Source organism: Silurus aristotelis (genome assembly GCF_946808225.1).
Source record: "Silurus aristotelis genome assembly, chromosome: 16".
NCBI lineage: Eukaryota > Metazoa > Chordata > Actinopteri > Siluriformes > Siluridae > Silurus > Silurus aristotelis.
In genome coordinates, this window is record NC_139589.1 from 1088764 (window position 1) to 1109046 (window position 20283).

At 41.3% G+C, this 20283-nt stretch overlaps 2 protein-coding genes across 2 annotated transcripts; both read right to left on the reverse strand.

The window, feature by feature from the left end:
• Positions 1-17: 17 nt before the first annotated feature.
• Positions 18-7534, reverse strand: dkc1 (dyskeratosis congenita 1, dyskerin). The gene is made up of 15 exons (XM_083564408.1): positions 7443-7534; positions 6580-6641; positions 6345-6431; positions 5864-5955; positions 5049-5233; positions 4724-4788; positions 4318-4444; positions 3979-4109; positions 3552-3695; positions 3344-3464; positions 2782-2900; positions 2575-2678; positions 2005-2062; positions 1370-1543; positions 18-538 (listed from the first exon to the last, which is right to left on the reverse strand). Exons 1-15 carry the CDS (start codon positions 7456-7458, stop codon positions 470-472), a joined length of 1554 nt encoding a protein of 517 aa, XP_083420534.1. The 5' UTR covers positions 7459-7534; the 3' UTR covers positions 18-469.
• Positions 7535-9887: 2353 nt separating this feature from the next.
• Positions 9888-18619, reverse strand: tmlhe (trimethyllysine hydroxylase, epsilon). The gene is made up of 8 exons (XM_083564400.1): positions 18403-18619; positions 17537-17693; positions 16711-16887; positions 15049-15328; positions 14688-14807; positions 11977-12213; positions 11210-11348; positions 9888-11122 (listed from the first exon to the last, which is right to left on the reverse strand). Exons 2-8 carry the CDS (start codon positions 17688-17690, stop codon positions 10991-10993), a joined length of 1239 nt encoding a protein of 412 aa, XP_083420526.1. The 5' UTR covers positions 17691-17693; positions 18403-18619; the 3' UTR covers positions 9888-10990.
• Positions 18620-20283: the final 1664 nt, after the last annotated feature.

Genomic DNA, 20283 nt, shown 5'->3' on the forward strand with positions numbered 1-20283 from the left:
GAAAGAAGACAAAGGTGTAGAAAAGAAAAAAAAATTCTTATTCAATCTGACTTATGCTTCAGGGGTACAAGTTGATCCTCTGTTATATACATAATACAAAATAAAGGAGTTTTCTGTTCAGACACTGGGGGATTCACAGGGGGGAAAAAAGTACAAGATGAGGTAAAAAAAAAAAAAAAAAAAAAAAAGACAAAAATAACCATTATCATACACAGCTTTAAAAAAAAAAAAACGAAATCTGCATCTATTCAATGCGATATTATTGAAGTGAACAAATGACGGGGCGGATGTTCAATTAATATTCAGAATAAAAAAAACTCCAGAATTAGTTTCCTGCTTTTCATCGCTCTCACACACACACACAGGACTGAAGTGAACATTTCTGGAGGTCACATGAAGGACAGAATTCATGGCTGAGCACTGGTCCTCACATGGTACACGCGACAGTCTGTTAATCCGGTTCAGATTCTCATTCCGAATCATCCGCGGCTTCTTTCACCTTCTTTTTCTTCTTCTTCTTTTTGGCGCTTTCTGTGACCTGCAAACGTAAATAAATAAATAATCAATCCACAGGGTATTTTATTGGCGAAACCAATTTCATGGCAAATTAAATAAAAATCCAATTCTGTGCAAGATTTAGATAAAATTGTTTATATATAGTGTGCAGCATTTATGAATTCTTGCTTTTTGATGGTTTATATGGGAAACGAGTCCTTTTGCGATGTTAAATGTCTAATTTCTTGCCATTAGGGGGCGCCTTTTGTCGTATTGAATTGTATATTAACAGCTAAAAGCATCCAGCGTTTGTGACGATAAGATAAACCTTTATTCGTCCCACGGTGGGGTAATTTCTGTGTTACAGCAGCAAAGAATAAGAAATGTGCAAAATACGAGGAACCCGTGGTCTGGTTTTCATCTCGGAACATCTACCGATGGAGAAATTGTGATTTCAATGGTTACAAGCGACTTTCAGCATATTTTGCTAATTACAAAGTTTGCACAATGTCTGATCTCCCAAATATGAACTTTCCCCAACCATTGAAGAAAAAATTTTTTGGTCATGTGATGTGAAGACTTGCGTTCTAGCAGTCATTACATGCAAACTATCAGGAAAAGCACACCATCATGCAGTCAGATCCTTGTTCTCTTGCATATCACTGGCCTATAAAGGGAGGTTGTAGTCTAGTGGTTATGCTTTGGATCTGAAGGTTGAAACCGCACAAAGGCGCCACTCCTGGGCCCCTGAGCAAGGCCCTTAACCCTAAAGATGCTCAGCGATAGAATAATCTCACCAATTATAAATTTAGTGAACACTAAGCGATGTGTGTATATAAAGCTCGAAGAGGCACGGTTTTTATTTAAATCTCACCTCCGCTTCCTCGTCTGCTGCCACTTCCTCTGTTGCTTGTGCTTCCTCGGTTTCCTCCTCAGCCACCTTTAATTTCTTTTCCTTCTTCTTCTTCTTTTTCTCTTTCTTCATCTCCTCCGTCTTCGGGGTCGATGGTGCGGCCTCACCTTCGCTTCCGCTCTCGTCACGTTTCCTCTGCAGGAAAAAAAATAAAATAAAATTCTAAAGTGCTGCAGAAGCATTTCAATGAACAGTAGAATTACATGGACACCGTATAATTAAACAGCCGCTTAAAATAATTTAAGACCCAGAACAGCAAATTAAGACTTGAGGCCTAAATTTTATTTTTATATTTTATATCATCTTTCGGCTGCTCCTGGCAACTGCACCCCCTCCACTGCCCTCCCTCTCATTCATACTTCAACCTGTCCATCATCACTGAAAACAGGAAAGGGCTCAGATTCGATCCTTGATGCAGTCAAACCTTCACCCTAAAGTCTGTCATTCCTACTGCACACTTCACTGCTGTCACACTGTCCTCATACATGTCCTGCACCACCCCCACATACTTCTGACACACCAGACTTCCTCATACAATACAATCAGCGAAAACGCGATAAATAAATAAAAATAAGGTACCATAAAACAAAGGTTACCTTTGCACTGGCCTGAGTAGCGTCACCATCTTCAGCAGCAGCCTTTTTAGGTTTATTACTGTAAGAAAAAGATACAATGAGCATCACTAGAAGAAGAAAAAAAGGTCTGATGGGACTGAAGCCCATTTTAAGTCGCATGTCCACAAAACCCAGAGCCTGTCGTACATCCTGCAGACAGATCTGACCCGAGTTCTGAGTGTTTATATCGCAGACAGACTCCCTCTAGAGTCACAGCAGACCAAAAAGGGATAACAGTCTGCAGGAACTCATGCACAGATGTCTTCAAGAAGATCAGAACAGTTACATCATATATCCCTGTGTATCAGTTCCCTGTTATTGGTTAACCTTCAATTTTCTAAATTCAGTTTATTTCCATGTAAAGTTTGTCTTAAATTCCCAGAATTTTGCAACCCTACTCCTGGGCCCCTGAGCAAGGCCCTTAACCCTACAGCTTAAATCGTATGAATGATAAATGTAAATGGCTCAGGGTGCCACTTATTCTGCACATGCGCCACATTTGTAAAAAGAAATCTAAAATACCCATGCTGGTCGGAGAAGAACAGAGCGTACCTGTAGTCCACATATCCCTCCTTCCACTCGGCCGGAGTGCTCCCGTTCGGCTTGCCGCGTTTATCCAGAAGACCTTTCTGGATCATCATCTTCTTCTGACTCGCCTGGGAACAAACACACACATCATTTAACGTGGACCGGTGAAAACCCGAGCAAGAACCTGCATCCTCATCACAGGAGGTTTTGATGAAAGAAAAATCGGCCTACCTTCGGACCCAGACCCCATTTCCGTGGATACGTGTCTCTCTCCATGATGACTCTTTTGATCTTCGCGACGATGCCGTGATCGCACGTGGAGATGACTGCCGTCGTCATCAGGGCCACCGCTGTAGAAAAAACCCAATTCTTTAAAATACGACTCATTTCCTTTTAGATGGAGGACCAGAATCTGATCAAAACCATCAGTCTCGGGTGATAGATCGGAGGTCACCATCGCACAGAGCGCTAATGCCATCTAGATAACATCATGTGGCTTTGAAGAAGACCTCATCCACAGGTACAGTATATATAATAAAAAAAAGCCCAGACCAGTTGGTAGAGATGTTACAACAAAATTAAGATTACGAACCCTGGAAAAGCATCAACATGGTCCAAAATTCCTACATTTAAACATCTTCAGGAAGTGTTGTAATGTAGAAACAATAGATTGAGGAACATCTAAAAAGTCAGGATTTTCAGGAAAATGTCTGAAAAAAGGCCAACCCCCCCCCCCCCCCCCCCCGTGGATGAGGCTTAAGATTTGACGCTGAAGTAGGATGTGATCCATCACCTGCACAAATGGCTTCTCCTTTAGTGGTAATGACAACGACGTCCCCGTTCACCTCGATGCCGTCTTCATATCGTAACACACCCGGTAACATGATTTTGGCTCCATAGCATATGGCGTTGACCTGATGACAGAACACACACACACACACGTCACAGAAGCCAGAATGCGCTTAATTACACTAAACACCAGTGAGGGCAGGAAAACGCACCGCGCTGTCCTTCATGACGATCCTCTTGTAGCTGATGAGCAGCTTCTCCAGAGGGAAGATGACCCTCCTAAGGTACGTCTCGTCCTTATTGTGGTCAAACTGCCACTGGGCGTCTAATACGTCGTGCATGGTCACCATGCAGTCCTGCAACCAAGACAATGATTTCACATCATTTTCTAAAGATATGACCTACTTAACTGTTATTTCTATTATCAGATGGAAGAAGCTGAGAGATGATGGAGCGTGTTGGAGAAGCTCCAGAAGCAGCTCCACTAGCAGAAGTGCTAGAACTTTTCTGAGCTTCACCCATATGATGTACCAAAGATTAATTAGCAGGACTGGGGGAAAGAACCCGGCCCTGAACTCAACACTTTGGTCTGGCGCACAACGGCATCTCGACCGTCATCCTCGTGTTGCGTTAACATACCTTCTCTCCTAAAACTCCAGACCGAACCCTCCTGAGCTCCTGCATCTGACCTCCGACTCCCAGCAGGAGTCCAAGATGAACACAAAGGGTTCTGATATACGTCCCAGCTTCGCAGCTTACCCAGAAAATACCTGCAGCATAGAAGAAACGTTTTAGATGTTCACAAGGTGGATGGAAAAAAGGTTGGATGTTAGATGTTAGAAAAGCCATCAGTCTAGGGTGATAGATAGGAGGTCATCTCAGCACAAAAAACTGCGCTAATGCAATCTAAATGGCATCATGTGGCTTCATACGGATTCAAAAATAAATATATATATAAAAAAAACTTTAACTTCTTACCGAGTCTTTTCTCCTGGTCGTATTCGATGAGCTTGCTCTCGTAGATGGTCCTGACTCGCAGCTGTCGTTTCACAGCCGCGATCAGAGGAGGCCTCTGGAACAGAGCTCCGGTCAGACACTCCAGAGCCTAGAAGAGAACCAACAAGAAGATGATCAGGTTCAAAACAGAATCGTGCAAAAGCAAAAAAAAAAATACAGATGAGATCAGTCCCATGATTCATCCTTCGTGAATCCTGGCTCTCCAAACCCACACGTCCTTCAGCATCGGCTACAGCGATAGAACACCGGAGTAGCCATGAGAAGGCCGGCGGAGAGAGGAGAGCCTGGAGATGCTCAGAGAATGGATAAACGGGTTCATCATTTCACATCGCGACCTTCAGACACGAGACGAGGTTCAGACACTTACCCTGGCGAGCTGGTGTTCGCTCTCTAGCGCATTGTGCAGCCGTACTATGCCCACGTACTCTTTGCCTGAAACACACGGCACAAGAGTACTGAGGAAAGGCCACTGGGTTTACTGGGTGAGGTCACGCTCACAACATCTCCCACATCTCCAACTCGCACGATCACATTTATTCACAATTACTGACTCAGAATCGACGTGAAATCACGTACCAGTGCGATCGATCGACTCGTAATTAACAATCTAACGTATTAAAATCTCCCTCCGATTCCGAGCGATCGACAGACTGAACGTCCACCGGAGCTCTTTGCTTTTTAATCCACCTCACCTGCGCTCTGCTGAGATTTGACCAATCGCGTCGCTCGGTCCACGCATACGATCAGACATCCTGTGACCTTGGGGTCGAGCGTCCCGCTGTGCCCGGTCTTCTCCACGCGCAGGATCCGCTTGATCCACGCAACCACTTCGTGAGAGGACGGATTCGCCGGCTTGTCCAAGTTAATGAACCCGGTCCTGGACAAAAAAAATAAAAAAATCAAGATTTATATATAAAAAAACCTACACCTGCGATCAGGTCATCAGCAGCCATCAGTCTCGGGTGATAGATAAGTGGTCATCATCGCACAGAGCGCTAATGCCATCTAAATCACATCATGTGGCGAGGATACAGGGGTCCTACACACTCAATAACATTCCCAAATCTTTAAGAAAATGTTTGACATCTGAATAGTGATTTTAAATTCCAGCCACACCATGCATTGCACACGCTATAACCAGCCACACCATGCATTGCACACGCTATAACCAGCCACACCATGCATTGCACACGCTATAACCAGCCACACCATGCATTGCACACGCTATAACCAGCCACACCATGCATTGCACACGCTATAACCAGCCACACCATGCATTGCACACGCTATAACCAGCCACACCATGCATTGCACACGCTATAACCAGCCACACCATGCATTGCACACGCTATAACCAGCCACACCATGCATTACACACGCTATAACCAGCTACACCATGCATTACACACGCTATAACCAGCTCTAACATGCGTCAATTCCATACTTTTTCAAAATGCGTAGGAACCCTGTGGCCAGAACTGCAGGAATGTTAAAGAAAGGTGTTTACCTGACATAATCATTTATGTTCCTCTTCAGGGGATTCGATCCATGTGGTAGCGGTGTGTAGTGTGCAGTTCTGATGTTCAGCTTATCGAAGTTCTGGATGGGAATAAAATATATATTTTTTATCTTGTAATGTAGGAGAGCATGCGTTTATCTGGGTGTGTTTTATTTACGATTCGTCTAGAACATGCAGCACGAACATCAAAAATTTGATCATTCAAAAAGAGGCTTTAGGAGGCACGTGATCAGACGTGTTCGATCATCTTTGACGAGACTATTCTGGTCCCTCTGCACCTGCTGGTCCGAACTCCAGAACTACTGAAACAGTAGAAACCCAGAAGAACAGACCACCAGAACCCCAGAGCCCAGAACGGACCGAGGGGCCGCAGAGGGTCCGAACCTGCCGCGCTCAGAGAATGGATAAACACATTCATCATCTGACATGCAGAGCCAAGCCTGGGTGGAGATAAAGGACTGATGTTTACCTTCAGCAGCAAAGGCCACTGGGACGTGTCGAGTTTGACAACCTTGGATTCAGGTTTGATTAAAAAATCCCCAGTTTCTTGGATGTCCTGAAAAATAAAAACCCATCTGTTTATTAATGCAATAAATAATCACGTCATATTAAGAAATCCGACCACGTAAAAAAAAAAAAGGGAAAAATACAAAAATTTAAACAAGTGAAGAAATGATTATGGGTGAAAAAAGAAGTTTCTTTACCCCGATTTCTTCATCCGAAACCTTCGCTTTCTTCTTTTTCTTCTCTTTCTTAGCAGAAGAAACTGCAAAAAAAAAAAAATTGATTAATATAAAATTGGCATACAAAGTTTAACATTAAAAAAACTAATGGATTGAAACGATCCAGGATTTAAATCTGCTTTTATTGATTTTTTTATCAATAATGAGGTTTAAGGCTCGGGGTGAAATGGGCGCGTGCACGTGGCTCACACGTGGTGCACAGAAATCATTTAGCTCAAGTTTATTTTTGTCTCAAAATGTTTACAGAAATTTCATCAAGCTGCATTTTAAATCTTGTTTTTTACTGATATCATAAGATAAATCCCAAGGTTTAATATACGAAAACATAAAAAGCTATCCTTTGTCTTTAAACGAATCAAAAACACAGATTAAGAAATGCAAAGCGATGTTAAAGTGAAACTTTAATGAGTTGATTATAATATTAACCGCTTTTTATTAAGAGAAATAAACGTGTAATAAACGTGTAATATTTATACTCATGTAAACTCAAGTATTAATGCTACAGGCAAACAATTATCAGCTTCTTTGACGCAATAACAAAGTACAGAATTGGATTATTTGCATTCCGGGATGAATTTTATAAAAGAAAAGAAAGAAATTCACACAAATCGCCTTTTTTTGAACAGGAATGGACTCCGCACGCGCCACGCCGCTGCCTGCTTTATATTACAGCAATCGTGTTAAAAATATAAACATTTTTACATTTATAAACTCCACACCGCGTGCACACGTTACACCGCAACGTCTCTACTCTAATTTACGTTTTTAAACGCAATATATTACATCTAACACCGTTGAAAGAGTTTGTTTGAAGGAGCACCTACTTTCACCGTCCGCCATCTTCCTTCCCGTGCGGCGCCTGAAGGGAACACGTGGGAGGCTCTGCGCATGTCTAAAAACGCAGCCCCGCGCGCACACTCTCGCGAGGTCTTGTAGTCTCGCGATGAAAACGGGACGCCATGTTGTTTCAACTGGAGGGTGACGATGCTGTAATGAATGAGTGTCACGTGACTGAATCATATACACGTCCCAATTCAATAAAAAAAAAAAAACACTTTATTTTGTGCATTTATTACAATTCATTCTTATAATTTAAGATTATGGTGTAAAGTTGTGAGGAAATTTTTATAATCCTACAATACAAATCTGCAGTGTTGGACAAAGTACACAAACCATGTAGTTAAAGTAAAAAAAAACCCTCAGTAGAATATGACTCTAATAAAAGTAGTACAAGTGCAAAAGTATTTGCCTTCAATTGTACTTAAGTCTTTAAAGTAGTGATTTATTATGACAATAATTTTCCTTGCCAAAGACTCTTTACTTAATCACCTCAGTTTATGTAAAAAGACTCAAATGTGACTCTCATCGGAACCTCCTTCCTGATGGCAGGAGAGTGGAGAGTGTTTGTGAGGGGTGTGTGTGTGTGTGTGTGTGTGTGTGTGTGTGTGTGTGTAAGGGGTGTGTGTGGTCGTCCACAATGCTGTTTGCTTTGCGAATGCAGCATGTGGTGTAAATGTCAGTTATGGAGGACAGAGACTCTGATGATCTTCTCAGCCGTCCTCACTATCCTCTGTAGGGTCTTGCGATCTGAGACGGTGCAGTTTCCAAACCAGGCAGTGATGCAGCTCCTCAGGATGCTCTCAATGGTCCTTCTGTAGAACATGGTGAGAATGGTGGGAGAAAGATGGGCTTTCCTCAGCCTTCTTAGGAAGTAGAGACGCTGCTGTGCTTTCTTGGTGATGGACCTGGCGTTGAGTGACCAGGTGAGGTTATCCGCCAGAAGAACACCAAGAAATTTGGTGCTCTTGACGATCTCGACAGAGAATCCATTGATGATCAGTGGAGAATGGTTGCTCTGTGCTTTCCTGAAGTCAACAACGATCTTTATGGATTTGCCAACGTTCAGAGACAGGTGGTTGGCTCCACACAAGGCTGTTAACTGTTCCACCTCCGCTCTGTATGCTCACTCGTTGTTCTTGCTAATGAGACCCACCACGGTCGTGTCATCGGCGAACTTGACGATGTGTTTTCAGCTGTGCATCGCTAAACAGTCATGAGTCAACAGAGTGAAAAACAGTCCTGAGGGCCCGATCTGGACTGATTGAGGTCTCCCAGTCAGGAAGTCCAAGATCCAGTTAGAGAGGGAGGTGTTTAAGCCCAGTAGGCTCAGCTTTTCAATCAGGTGTTGAGGAATGATATAAACAGTGCTGTAAAAACGTATTTGTTGATTTATTTTTTGCATATTATTGTGGCTGAATTGAAACATTTCGCCAAAGAAGAGAGGGACAAATTTCCTCCACAGTGATGTGAAAGACTTATTGCCAGTTATCGCAAACCTGGTCTGAAATGGAACATTGGAAACATTTTGCATGTAAGGGTGATTTTTGGTGTTTTTCAAGGAGTATTGAACACATACCCATTGGTTTTGTTTGGAACAGAACACAAAAGGAACGGCGTAGATTAGCACAATCTGGGATGATGGCGGATGTACTGTTACATTTTAGAGAAGATTAGCAAGTGTTTGCTCACTTATCAGCAGACATGGTTCAGGGTGTGTCCCATAGAAAAGTAAAGCCATGTGAGGGTTGTTCTTGAATTGCTGGAAGTTCATTACATCCTGGACTGGAGAGGATTTTCTTCAAGGACACAAATGGCATCAAAAGCTCTATAATAATAATCACTGAGTACTGTGACTATGAGATAATGTCCTGGTGGTACTCTTTAGATCATTTTTAGCTCAAATTTGTGTGCCAAGTGGCAAAGGCCTTTCAGGGACAGAAAAACTACATTTACTACCTTAATATCCTCAAACAAATGGAAATAGAGAGTGAGATGGTCAGCAGAAATAGAGAACAGGAAGAACATCTGCAATTTAGCTTGTATTTTTTATATACTTTTGTTACAGACTGTTGACTATGCCAAGACAACGAGCTAAAATAAAAGCTCAGGTCTGAACTTCAAGGTAAATTGAATATACAGTAAATAAAACGCGACCACGTTTAAATTCTACGTCTTTACTTATTTGTAAGTGCACATTTTCTTAAAAATTAATTGCTGTAAAATAACTGTATAAATCAGAATTACAGTTATCTGGCATTTGACGTTGCCTTATTACAAGACCAAAAAAAGATACAACAACAATAATTTTCAACATTATTTTATGTATTTATGTTTAGTAACATTATCTTTTTTTTGGTTTATGTGTCAATTTACCACGTGGGAAAGTACCGTAAAATAATAATAGCTGTCCGTATTGTGTGGGAGCTTGATTACTGTAAGATTGTACAATTTATTTCAAAGTCAATTTCAAACCAAAACTTTCTCAAAACACAATTTTGAGAGTTTTACAGCATACTACATTAATGTACAGGTTTTGCTCATGTGAGGCTACAATACATCAGCGTAAAGCAGGTGTTTTGGTACAACCCTGTCCACATGAATACATTTAAAAACATAACCATGATCACCGAATATCAGCATTGTCAAAGTGCTAGATTTTTTTCCTTCTTGTATCTCTCAGCTTTATCTCCCGTGTGTATCTTTAGTAAAAGCGAAAAAATACAATTTCCAGATTCATTGGCTCATTGAAAACCTTAACAAAGTAGATTTTCTACACCTTTGAGGATAAACGTGAAATTTTGGAACTAGGGAGTTGGGGACCCTGGGGTGCGGGCGACTGTTTGGACCCAGCGCTCCTTTCGAATCCCTTGCCGTTAGTGATAATGGTGCACAACGGGTTTGTAAGAATGGTGATAGTGTGAGAGCTGCGCAAAGGGAATTTACCAGTTAGGACGTCATGATCGTGTCCCATCACAGTGATGTGTCAGGGCTCCTCATGATGACAGGTCATACATCCTCGATATTCTCTGGTGTGTGGGACTTCTTTTTTAAGGGTGAACACGTTTCTTTGAGGCACGATCATGACGTCCTAACCTGTAATACCTATAACTAATGTTAAGGGGTTTGAAATGAGCTCGCACTGGTTCCCAACAATTGACATCGCAGGGTCGGAACTCCTAGTTCCAAAATTACCCTGCGTTTCCCTGCACCACTCTGTATTAATGCACGATTTTAGAAAGGAATTATTTATATTCACACTGTCCAGTAATGAGATGAAGAAGAGGATGAGGAGCAGTGGAGTGGTGAGGTTCCTGTTTGAGTCTGCTTGATCTCAAGGTTTCTTCCTCATCGTGTGTTCCCTCACCACCCCTCGCTCTATTCCTGTAAAAATACTTTTTGACCATTGTCCATTATTAAAAGCGCTTTACAAATAAAACTGAACTGATTTTCAACAGTTTGACATTTTTTGCTTGTCAGCATCGATTCAGCCTGTCCTTTTCTGTTGGACGTTCTAGTGCTACTCAGATGATGATCAAGCCTGAAGGCCCAGAGCGCGAGCAGTGTTGAGGACGTCATCTCTGGTCAAATAGCAGCCACAGAGCTGGCGTAGTCCTGTGAATGAGTCTCGACCGTGCAACACTCGCCAATTATCGATGAAGAGAACCTGAACAAGCAGAACATAACAATAAGAAAACTTTCTCATTATAAAAGATGGTTATAGGTTGAAGCAGGTGAAGTTTTGTTACAGTACCTTGCCCGGTTTGAGTTTGACCCACAGCTCGTTCTCGGGTTTCCGGAGCTCGTCGGTGAGCTGTCTGTGTGCCACGTACCAGCGCTGCGTCACGTTGTGAGGAACCGTGTTTATCACCGCACGATCATAGTTGTTGTACCTAAGCAACATTGCGAACAACAACATGTATGTGTTTGAGGCATTCAGGCTCGTAGGTATAACAAAAAGGTAGCACATTTGTGATTTAAATGCATTGACAATCACTTTTAAGTCGTTTGGAAAATGCATTTTCATTAAATAACCTTAACTCGATGTGGATTTGAAAATGTACTGAGAGCTTAAAATACAGACGATGGTCAACGAATGTGATCTTCAGTAACAGCGCGAACCTCCCCAAACCCCAAGGGTTAACCTTAGTATGTAACTCATATAACTACTGTTGAAAGTAAATGTTTACACAAATTTCACACACAAAGTTTGCACATATGGTAATGGAAAATTGTAATAAATATTGCATTGATATTTTGCATATTACATAATTACATTGCTATGCTTTCATATGTAGAAGCATTAAAAAAGTGCATTAGAATGAAAGTGATAATGAAATATGTTTATTTAAACAGCACAGGTAGTATTTTTGTTTTCGGATTTTTTGAGAACTTTATTTGCCACCATGATTTATTTAAGATTTAACAATAATACCACTTTAATATCCTTAAATTAATGAACAGAGAAAAAGAGAGATGTGGTGAACCGAGAGAACATAAACAATGCGTGTGTCCTTCTACCTCATCATGTAGACGTTGTTGTTCCAGGGGTAGACGTTGACTACCGGGCCGATGCCGATCATGTGGTTCTGATAATCGCCGGTGTTCTCGATGAACTCGTGTTTGATGGGGACTTGTGACAGGAGCTCAAAGTTCTCTGGAGACTGCTCGAGGACGTTGTTCGCCGAATTGAAGCCGTCTACTAACAGAGTCCTGCCGCCGGTCCCCTCGTGCCTCAGACAGTGGAAGACCTGAATCCTGAAGAGCAGGCAGGAGGAGTAAAACGCATGAATGACTAGAAATGAATATTTAACCCTGATGTTTATGTTTAAGTGGCTTTGGAGCATTGTAAAATGGTTTCAGCATTCAAATGAAAGAGGGAAAATTTATATCTATATCTCTTTGATTATAAGAAGAACAACATATAAATAAAAACATCTACAGTGAGGAAAATAAGTATTTGAACACCCTGCTATTTTGCAAGTTCTCCCACTTAGAACTCATGGAGGGGTCTGAAATTGTCATCGTAGGTGCATGTCCACTGTGAGAGACATAATCTAAAAAAAAAATCCAGAAATCACAATATATGATTTTTAAACTATTTATTTGTATGATACAGCTGTAAATAAGTATTTGAACACCTGTCTATCAGCTAGAATTCTGACCCTCAAAGACCTGTTAGTCTGCCTTTAAAATGTCCACCTCCACTACATTTATTATCCTAAATTAGATGCACCTGTTTGAGGTTGTTAGCTGCATAAAGACACCTGTCCACCCCATACAATCAGTAAGAGTCCAACTACTAACATGGCCAAGACCAAAGAGCTGTCCAAAGACACTAGAGACAAAATTGTACACCTCCACAAGGCTGGAAAGGGCTACGGGGAAATTGCCAAGCAGCTTGGTTAAAAAAGGTCCACTGTTGGAGCAATCATTAGAAAATGGAAGAAGCTAAACATGACTGTCAATCTCCCTCGGACTGGGGCTCCATGCAAGATCTCACCTCGTGGGGTCTCAATGATCCTAAGGAAGGTGAGAAATCAGCCCAGAACTACACGGGAGGAGCTGGTCAATGACCTGAAAAGAGCTGGGACCACCGTTTCCAAGGTTACTGTTGGTAATACACTAAGACGTCATGGTTTGAAATCATGCATGGCACGGAAGGTTCCCCTGCTTAAACCAGCACATGTCCAGGCACGTCTTAAGTTTGCCAATGACCATTTGGATGATCCAGAGGAGTCATGGGAGAAAGTCATGTGGTCAGATGAGACCAAAATAGAACTTTTGGGTCATAATTCCACTAAACGTGTTTGGAGGAAGAAGAATGATGAGTACCATCCCAAGAACACCATCTCTACTGTGAAGCATGGGGGTGGTAGCATCATGCTTTGGGGGTGTTTTTCTGCACATGGGACAGGGCGACTGCACTGTATTAAGGAGAGGATGACCGGGGCCATGTATTGCGAGATTTTGGGGAACAACCTCCTTCCAGCATTGAAGATGGGTTGAGGCTGGGTCTTCCAACATGACAATGACCGGAAGCACACAGCCAGGATAACCAAGGAGTGGCTCTGTAAGAAGCATATCAAGGTTCTGGCGTGGCCTAGCCAGTCTCCAGACCTAAACACAATAGAGAATCTTTGGAGGGAGCTCAAACTCCGTGTTTCTCAGCAACAGGCCAGAAACCTGACTGATCTAGAGAAGATCTGTGTGGAGGAGTGGGCCAAAATCCCTCCTGCAGTGTGTGCAAACCTGGTGAAAAACTACAGGAAACGTTTGACCTCTGTAATTGCAAACAAAGGCTACTGTACCAAATATTAACATTGACTTTCTCAGGTGTTCAAATACTTATTTGCAGCTGTATCATACAAATAAATAGTTTAAAAATCATACATTGTGATTTCTGGATTTTTTTTTTAGATTATGTCTCTCACAGTGGACATGCACCTACAATGACAATTTCAGACCCTCCATGATTTCTAAGTGGGAGAACTTGCAAAATAGCAGGGTGTTCAAATACTTATTTTCCTCACTGTATATCATTACTGTACAAAGCTCATGAACACATGTTTGCTCACATGCAAAAGAAAAGCAAAAACGTGGATGGATGGATGGATGTGGGGATGGAAAAAGAACATGTAAAGCATTCCTAGGTTAAATATTTGACAATGGTAACATTGAAAAAAAATCTGGTCAATAAAAGAGAGGAATGTGTAGCGAAAACGCGCAAAAGGACCACCTTAAATACGTTATTCTATAAATATAAATCGAGATCACGTGACCTCCGTTTCAGCTTTGCTCTTCACCTCCTACTGTGATCGCTACATTCTCACTTCTGCATAAAGAAGAAAATGCACCAGGGGTCGATTCCTGGGCAAGTGCACGTGTTAATGTTCAGCGTATTCACTCTCATGCACTCCACTGACGGTTGCAAGCCCCCCGGATCACGTTTACGCAACAGAGACGTGACCAGCTTCGAGTAGCACAGACGAGGCAAAGCATACAGATTTACAAAAAAGATTAAACTAATCCGGAAGTGGCAGACGGGGAACCGAAACAAAGCCATGATTTCATTTCTGGTGTCACGTTCGTACTTCTTCAGCATTTGCTGCTCATACAGAAGAACACGCGCTTCTCTGCATCTTTTGTCACGTTAGAAGGTCCTTTAAGGTGAGCATGAGGTGAGCAACAGCAGCTCACAGGGTCAAATCGAGATCTTTTTGCATACTTACCCACAAGGTTCTTGGAAGTAGGATGTGTCTGTGTGGCGGTCCAGGGCCAGCTTCGTGTATGCCGTGTCACCGCGAGAGAAATCGGACGTGAAACTCCACATTCGGCCGTACATCGTCTCTCTGGAAAAGCAAGAACATTCCGGTCATGTACATTATTAAGTCTCTAGACAATGTATCGTCCCACCAGTTATCACGATATTGATAATATTGCCCAGTCCTAATGAAGTATACGGATCTGTATCGGATGAGACCTCGTTTTAAATCGGATTTGCTGATTTCATTATATTGTACAAACATTATGCTTTGACAGATACATCCTGTGATATGTCGTATATAAAAGGTAAAAAAAACCTTTTCTCACCTGATAACGCTAACTCTTTTGCTCACTGTCTCAGTAGCATCGATCGTAGCCGGGACATCCTCCACAAACGCAATGCCGTACAGTAAAAAGTTGTTTAGAAACATCTTCAATTCTTCGTCGCAGCTCATGAACTTCTCCCAGCTGACGGGAGTCACTTTGGCATTGGTGTAAATCTCTGAGTTCCACAGGATTCGTGGTTGTTTAGCACTCCATTTCTGGCTCTCATAGCTGTTCTTCGCCAGCCAGGCCAGGTTGTAGCGTGTAGCGTGACCGTCGGGCCCTGTGGGTAGCGAAACACACCTATATTTATTGTACGTGTCATGTTTTATGTTTTTTTTTTTACTTGGATTCTAATGAGGTTATTTATTGGTAACAACATTTGGACAAGTAATCGATTATAAAACACTACTAATGAGCAATTAAGCACTTAATGATCTAACTTTGGTGTTTCATGATCCGCTACAGTGGCTTTGAGCAAATAGTGCAGGCTCTTTGTTGGTACCTTGAATAATAAAGACAGACATTTTTTTTCTGCATAGTTTCTTATTTTTCCTCACAAAAACCCACTGAAACAGCCTTGCAATTAATGTGGCTGAAACCCTATTTATTTAATCAAGCATTGTGTTTAAAGCTTTTCTTTTAGGGATTTGTGCACATCTGGAAAGGTTCATGTGAGGTAGTTTGGGGTGTTTTCAAGCGACACATATTATTCTTGAAATAGCAGCGATCCTGAATTCTTCTGCCCTGCTGAACTATCTGATCCATTTGCTAAAGAAAATTACAGTTTGTATCTCAACTATTTCACTTTGACATGACAGATGTAAACTGTTTTGTATTCAGAAACGACGGTTCTAGCACTGCTTGTCTATACAGAACATCATTATAATAAATTATTTTGCCACTATCCGGAGGTTCCTCTATGATTCTCGTGAAGTTCCCTTTCAAGGTTTCTTGCTCATGTGGTTTCAGGGGGATTTCCTTGCCACTGTCACACATGGTTTGTTTATTGAGCAGTAGTTTAATGTTAAGTGATAAATCTGCCATATAGTGTTTAAGGGATTGTACTTTGGATCTGAAGGTTGTGAGTTCTGGACCCCTGAGCAAGGCCCTTAAACCCATAGCTGCACGGTGTATAAATGAGATAAATGTAAGTAGCTCTTATTAAGAAGATCTACCAAATTTTGTAAATGTAAAATCAGTACAGAAAATTTGACATTCATAAAAATCCTGTTATTTTTGGAGAAATATCGTACGATTCTCTTCTCAGTTGATTTCTTGGGCAGACGCCTAATTTTTCCTGTTATATATTATTTCTTATATAGAAGCCAAACACAAACTCACTTCTCTTCTGATCAAAGTAACAGATAATAGACAATCCTCAGAGGTTACTTAATAACTTTCATGAAAACAATAACGTGTGGGAGTGAACTTTCGAACTTGATCTTTTTATAACAAAGTTATATAATACCTTATCTATGCCTAGCATCGTTGCATTGATACAAAATGAGACATCATGGAGAAAAATACAGGACATCATGATAACAACGCGGGAGTGGAGAGTCTTACATAATAAACCCGTGGATGATAATCAGAAATGAAAAGATAACCTAAAGTTCTCCTGTTCAAATGATGAAAAATGATCTCAAATCAGCTGGGATTTACATGTCAGGAAGAGATTCTCCTCGTCCACCCGGGTCTTCGTGGGACGGATGTTGAGATCGATGCTGCCGGTGTCTAAGTTACGCTGGTTTGTCTTGGAGTTGTAGCATGAGGCCGAGCGGCAGTGATCCCTCAGCCACACGTAGTTAAAGTGCATCACGAGACCACCATAACGGAGTTCTGCAGATTGGAACGAGAAGTTATTTCATACTCAACATTTCCTATACCATTTTAATAGATTATTCGTTTCTATACCAACAGCTCATTACATGTGCAGTAACTTTTATAACTGTTACTGTAGTCTAGTTTTCTGGCATCTCTTTTCACCGCTGTTAAAAATTCCATTTCAATTAATATGTATTTATATAAATTTACATTTTATTTTTTTTCCTTTTCATTTTTTACTCTGCGCAACTGCAACCAAACAATTTCCCAATGAGATTAATAACGTGTCCTGATTCTGATAATTCTGGTATAATCATGAAAGGAGTCTCCAGTGTCAGCTCAGTTTTCAGGTTTTCTTATACAGGAAATTAATCAGAACGGAAGAAGTTCGTTACAACATCTTTTTATATCTGCTATATATATGAAGTAACAGCGAACAGGAAGTTCTCAAATACATCCATAAAAATGGTACCATTAAAAAAAAAAAGGCACGTTGAATCGGAATAACACGCTGCGTTGTTTCACTCGGAGGCAGAGGGGATTATTTTGCAAAAACAGCACAACCGCAGGTGTGTTATTCCGTATTTAATCGTGGAAACCTGTACAGGCAAAAAAAACGACCTGGAGATGTTTTTTTTTTTCTCTGCATGGCAAAACCACCTACGGAAACAGTCGTCCAACAGTTGCCAGTGATAAGTATCCTGAGGTGCTGTGTGCTGGCATCTATTGCTTCCAACCGTCACTGGTGCACATCCCCAGGCCCGAGATACAGACTGTACAGACCCTCGAAGCTTCACAAACATCTGGACTAAAGCCATGATCTGCAAAACAGTCAAATGATATCAACAAACCTGAAAATAAATGTGTAATATTGTACTATAGAAACTATAGTTCACTTTCTCATACATCCCTATTCTTACCCTTTGTATTTACGTGTGTTCAGAAACTTTTACTCGAGTAGAAATATAAAAGGAGGAGTTTTACTTTTATTACAGTCATGTTTCAGCAGGAGTTTGGTACTTTTACTCCAGCGTAGGAATGATGGACTTCACCCAACACTGTTTATTAATGTTCATTAAAGGGGATTTTTGAGGAATCAGATTCAGATTAAACAACAAAGAAGTACAATTTATGATAAGATTGAGGAGGGTTATAATAACTCTGGAAATGATCTGATCGTTTCAAGTTCAAATCCAAAGCACACCTTCGTTCCTCGAGCAGGAACTTCCACCTTCAGGATTGTCAGTGGCTTCATATAAACCCATCGTGCGAATGCGGGTTATATTCTATTGTTCTTTGGCTACATTTAATAAATGTTTTATGATCAAATTCATACTTTTTTTTTTTTTTATAGATATTCACACATCACACATGTGAAAAGATCAAACAGGTGATGTAGTGAATGCAGGAGTCAATCCTGAGTTAATGCAGAAGAAAATATGAAAATGTGTTGTTTTTTTTAATGATGCATGTAATCCTCAGACTTACTGCAGAGCAGAAAAACAAAAGCAAGAGGAAAAGCATACTCACAGATGGGTTATAGATGGATAGATGTCTGGACTGGAGACTTGAAGAACTGAAAAACTTCACTCTGTCTGCTTTAAGGTGACCTTTAATTCACACAGCTACCGACAAGGACATTAATGTTTGAACTATCTAGTCTTGTATGTCACTGTGTTTGTTGTCAGAATTGAAGCAGCTGCGTGCATTACAGTTTTTTATCGTTTCCCGAGAAAACGCGCATGCGCGCCACGTTCACGAGGTCGAAAGATGGGATATGAAGCTTCGCGTCTCATTGGCTCGTTCGACGCGCTTAGCCCCGCCCACAAATGCAGTCATAGGCCGACTCGGAACACGAGCGTTCCTCAGATGCACCTCGAGAAAAAAAATGGGTTCCTCGACCAGTTCCTGTGTGGTATGAAGCAGAACCAGAACATTTCTGAACATATAGGGGCCTGGTCACGTATTTCTTACTATTTGTAATGCCAGAATAAACATTAATCAAACTTTATCATGAGTGGAGAAGCAGAATAGTAATATAATATAGAGTTAATGTTAAATATTGAGTTTTAAATTTAACTTCTGTTGGAGGTTGTATGTTGGGCCATCTCCTATCCCAGAGGTCCCTCATGTCTGTGTTAACATTTTAGTTCTCCCATAGCGAGTCTTGCCAGAGTCCCTACACTTTTTCTTCTCTTCAGATCTGCTTGGTTCACCGTGACGCCTTGTGACGCTGTGAGTGAGGATGGTTCCACATCAACAGTCTAAAGATCAATGAACTTATGAGCAACTCAAGAACTTTCAGGATGGATTTGGACTGTAACTAATATCAATAGTCCACTACAATGTGCTCAGGACCTCAGGTTGCATAAACAATTCTGTATTCAAATTCAAGCACCAATCACTGAACAGTAATAAATGGACGTTGGGTGTTGAGGATGAGGACAGGTACAGTCACACTGTCACCACTGTCTCATTCGTTAGTGGTAAACAATTAACGATTAGGCGGGAAAAAGAAACAATTACCGCTTTATCTATGAATGTAATTGAACAAATGCTTTACAAATAGAAATGAATCAAAGTGAACAGAATATAAACAATATTCTGAATATCCAATATAGAAAACTGCAAATAAGGAACTGAAAGTAATGAAATGTGTGTAGAAATGTAATTAATCAACAGTAAAATAGTTATTACTATTCTAGAAAATATGAGCACATCAGCCCTGTTTCAATCATCTACACTGCTCCCAATTAAATCTGTAATGCTCTCACGCCGCAGTATCTGAGTGAACTTCTGTACCAATATGATCCTCCACACCTACTTAGATCAAAAGGTGCAGGCTATTTGTTGGTACCTCAAATAATGAAGACTGCAGCAGGGGGCAGATGTTTCTCTTATAAACCCCACAGTTAGGGAACAGCCTTCCAATCAGTGTTCGGGACTCAGACACAGTCTCAGTGTTCAAATTGAGGATGAAAACATTTATTTAGTCGTCTTTTTTCAGTAGGCGAAGGAGCAGAGCTGGAGGAAACATGGATATCAAGTGTTTGGTGAACTGGGATATTTGTATGCTGTCGTCTCCTCACTTTCACACGTTCACTCAGGTTTGTTGACGGTGGTGTGGTGGGTCGTCTCTTATCCCAGAGATCCCTGGGATAATAATAATCCATATTATTCTCTTCCTGTCACCCCTCTTCTTTCTCTCTCTCTCTCTCTCTCTCTCTCTCTCTCTCTCTCTCTCTCTTTCTCTGGAGTTAAACATGCTCCTGAGGTTCCAGTGACCACTGTTCCTGCTCCTCTTCTCTCCTCAGATCTTCCCACTTCGTTCAGGCCTGCCTCTGGATGATGTTCTCTTCGACTGGAGGCGACTCTGTGCAGCTGTGGACGGTTTCTCACCAACACGTTGGC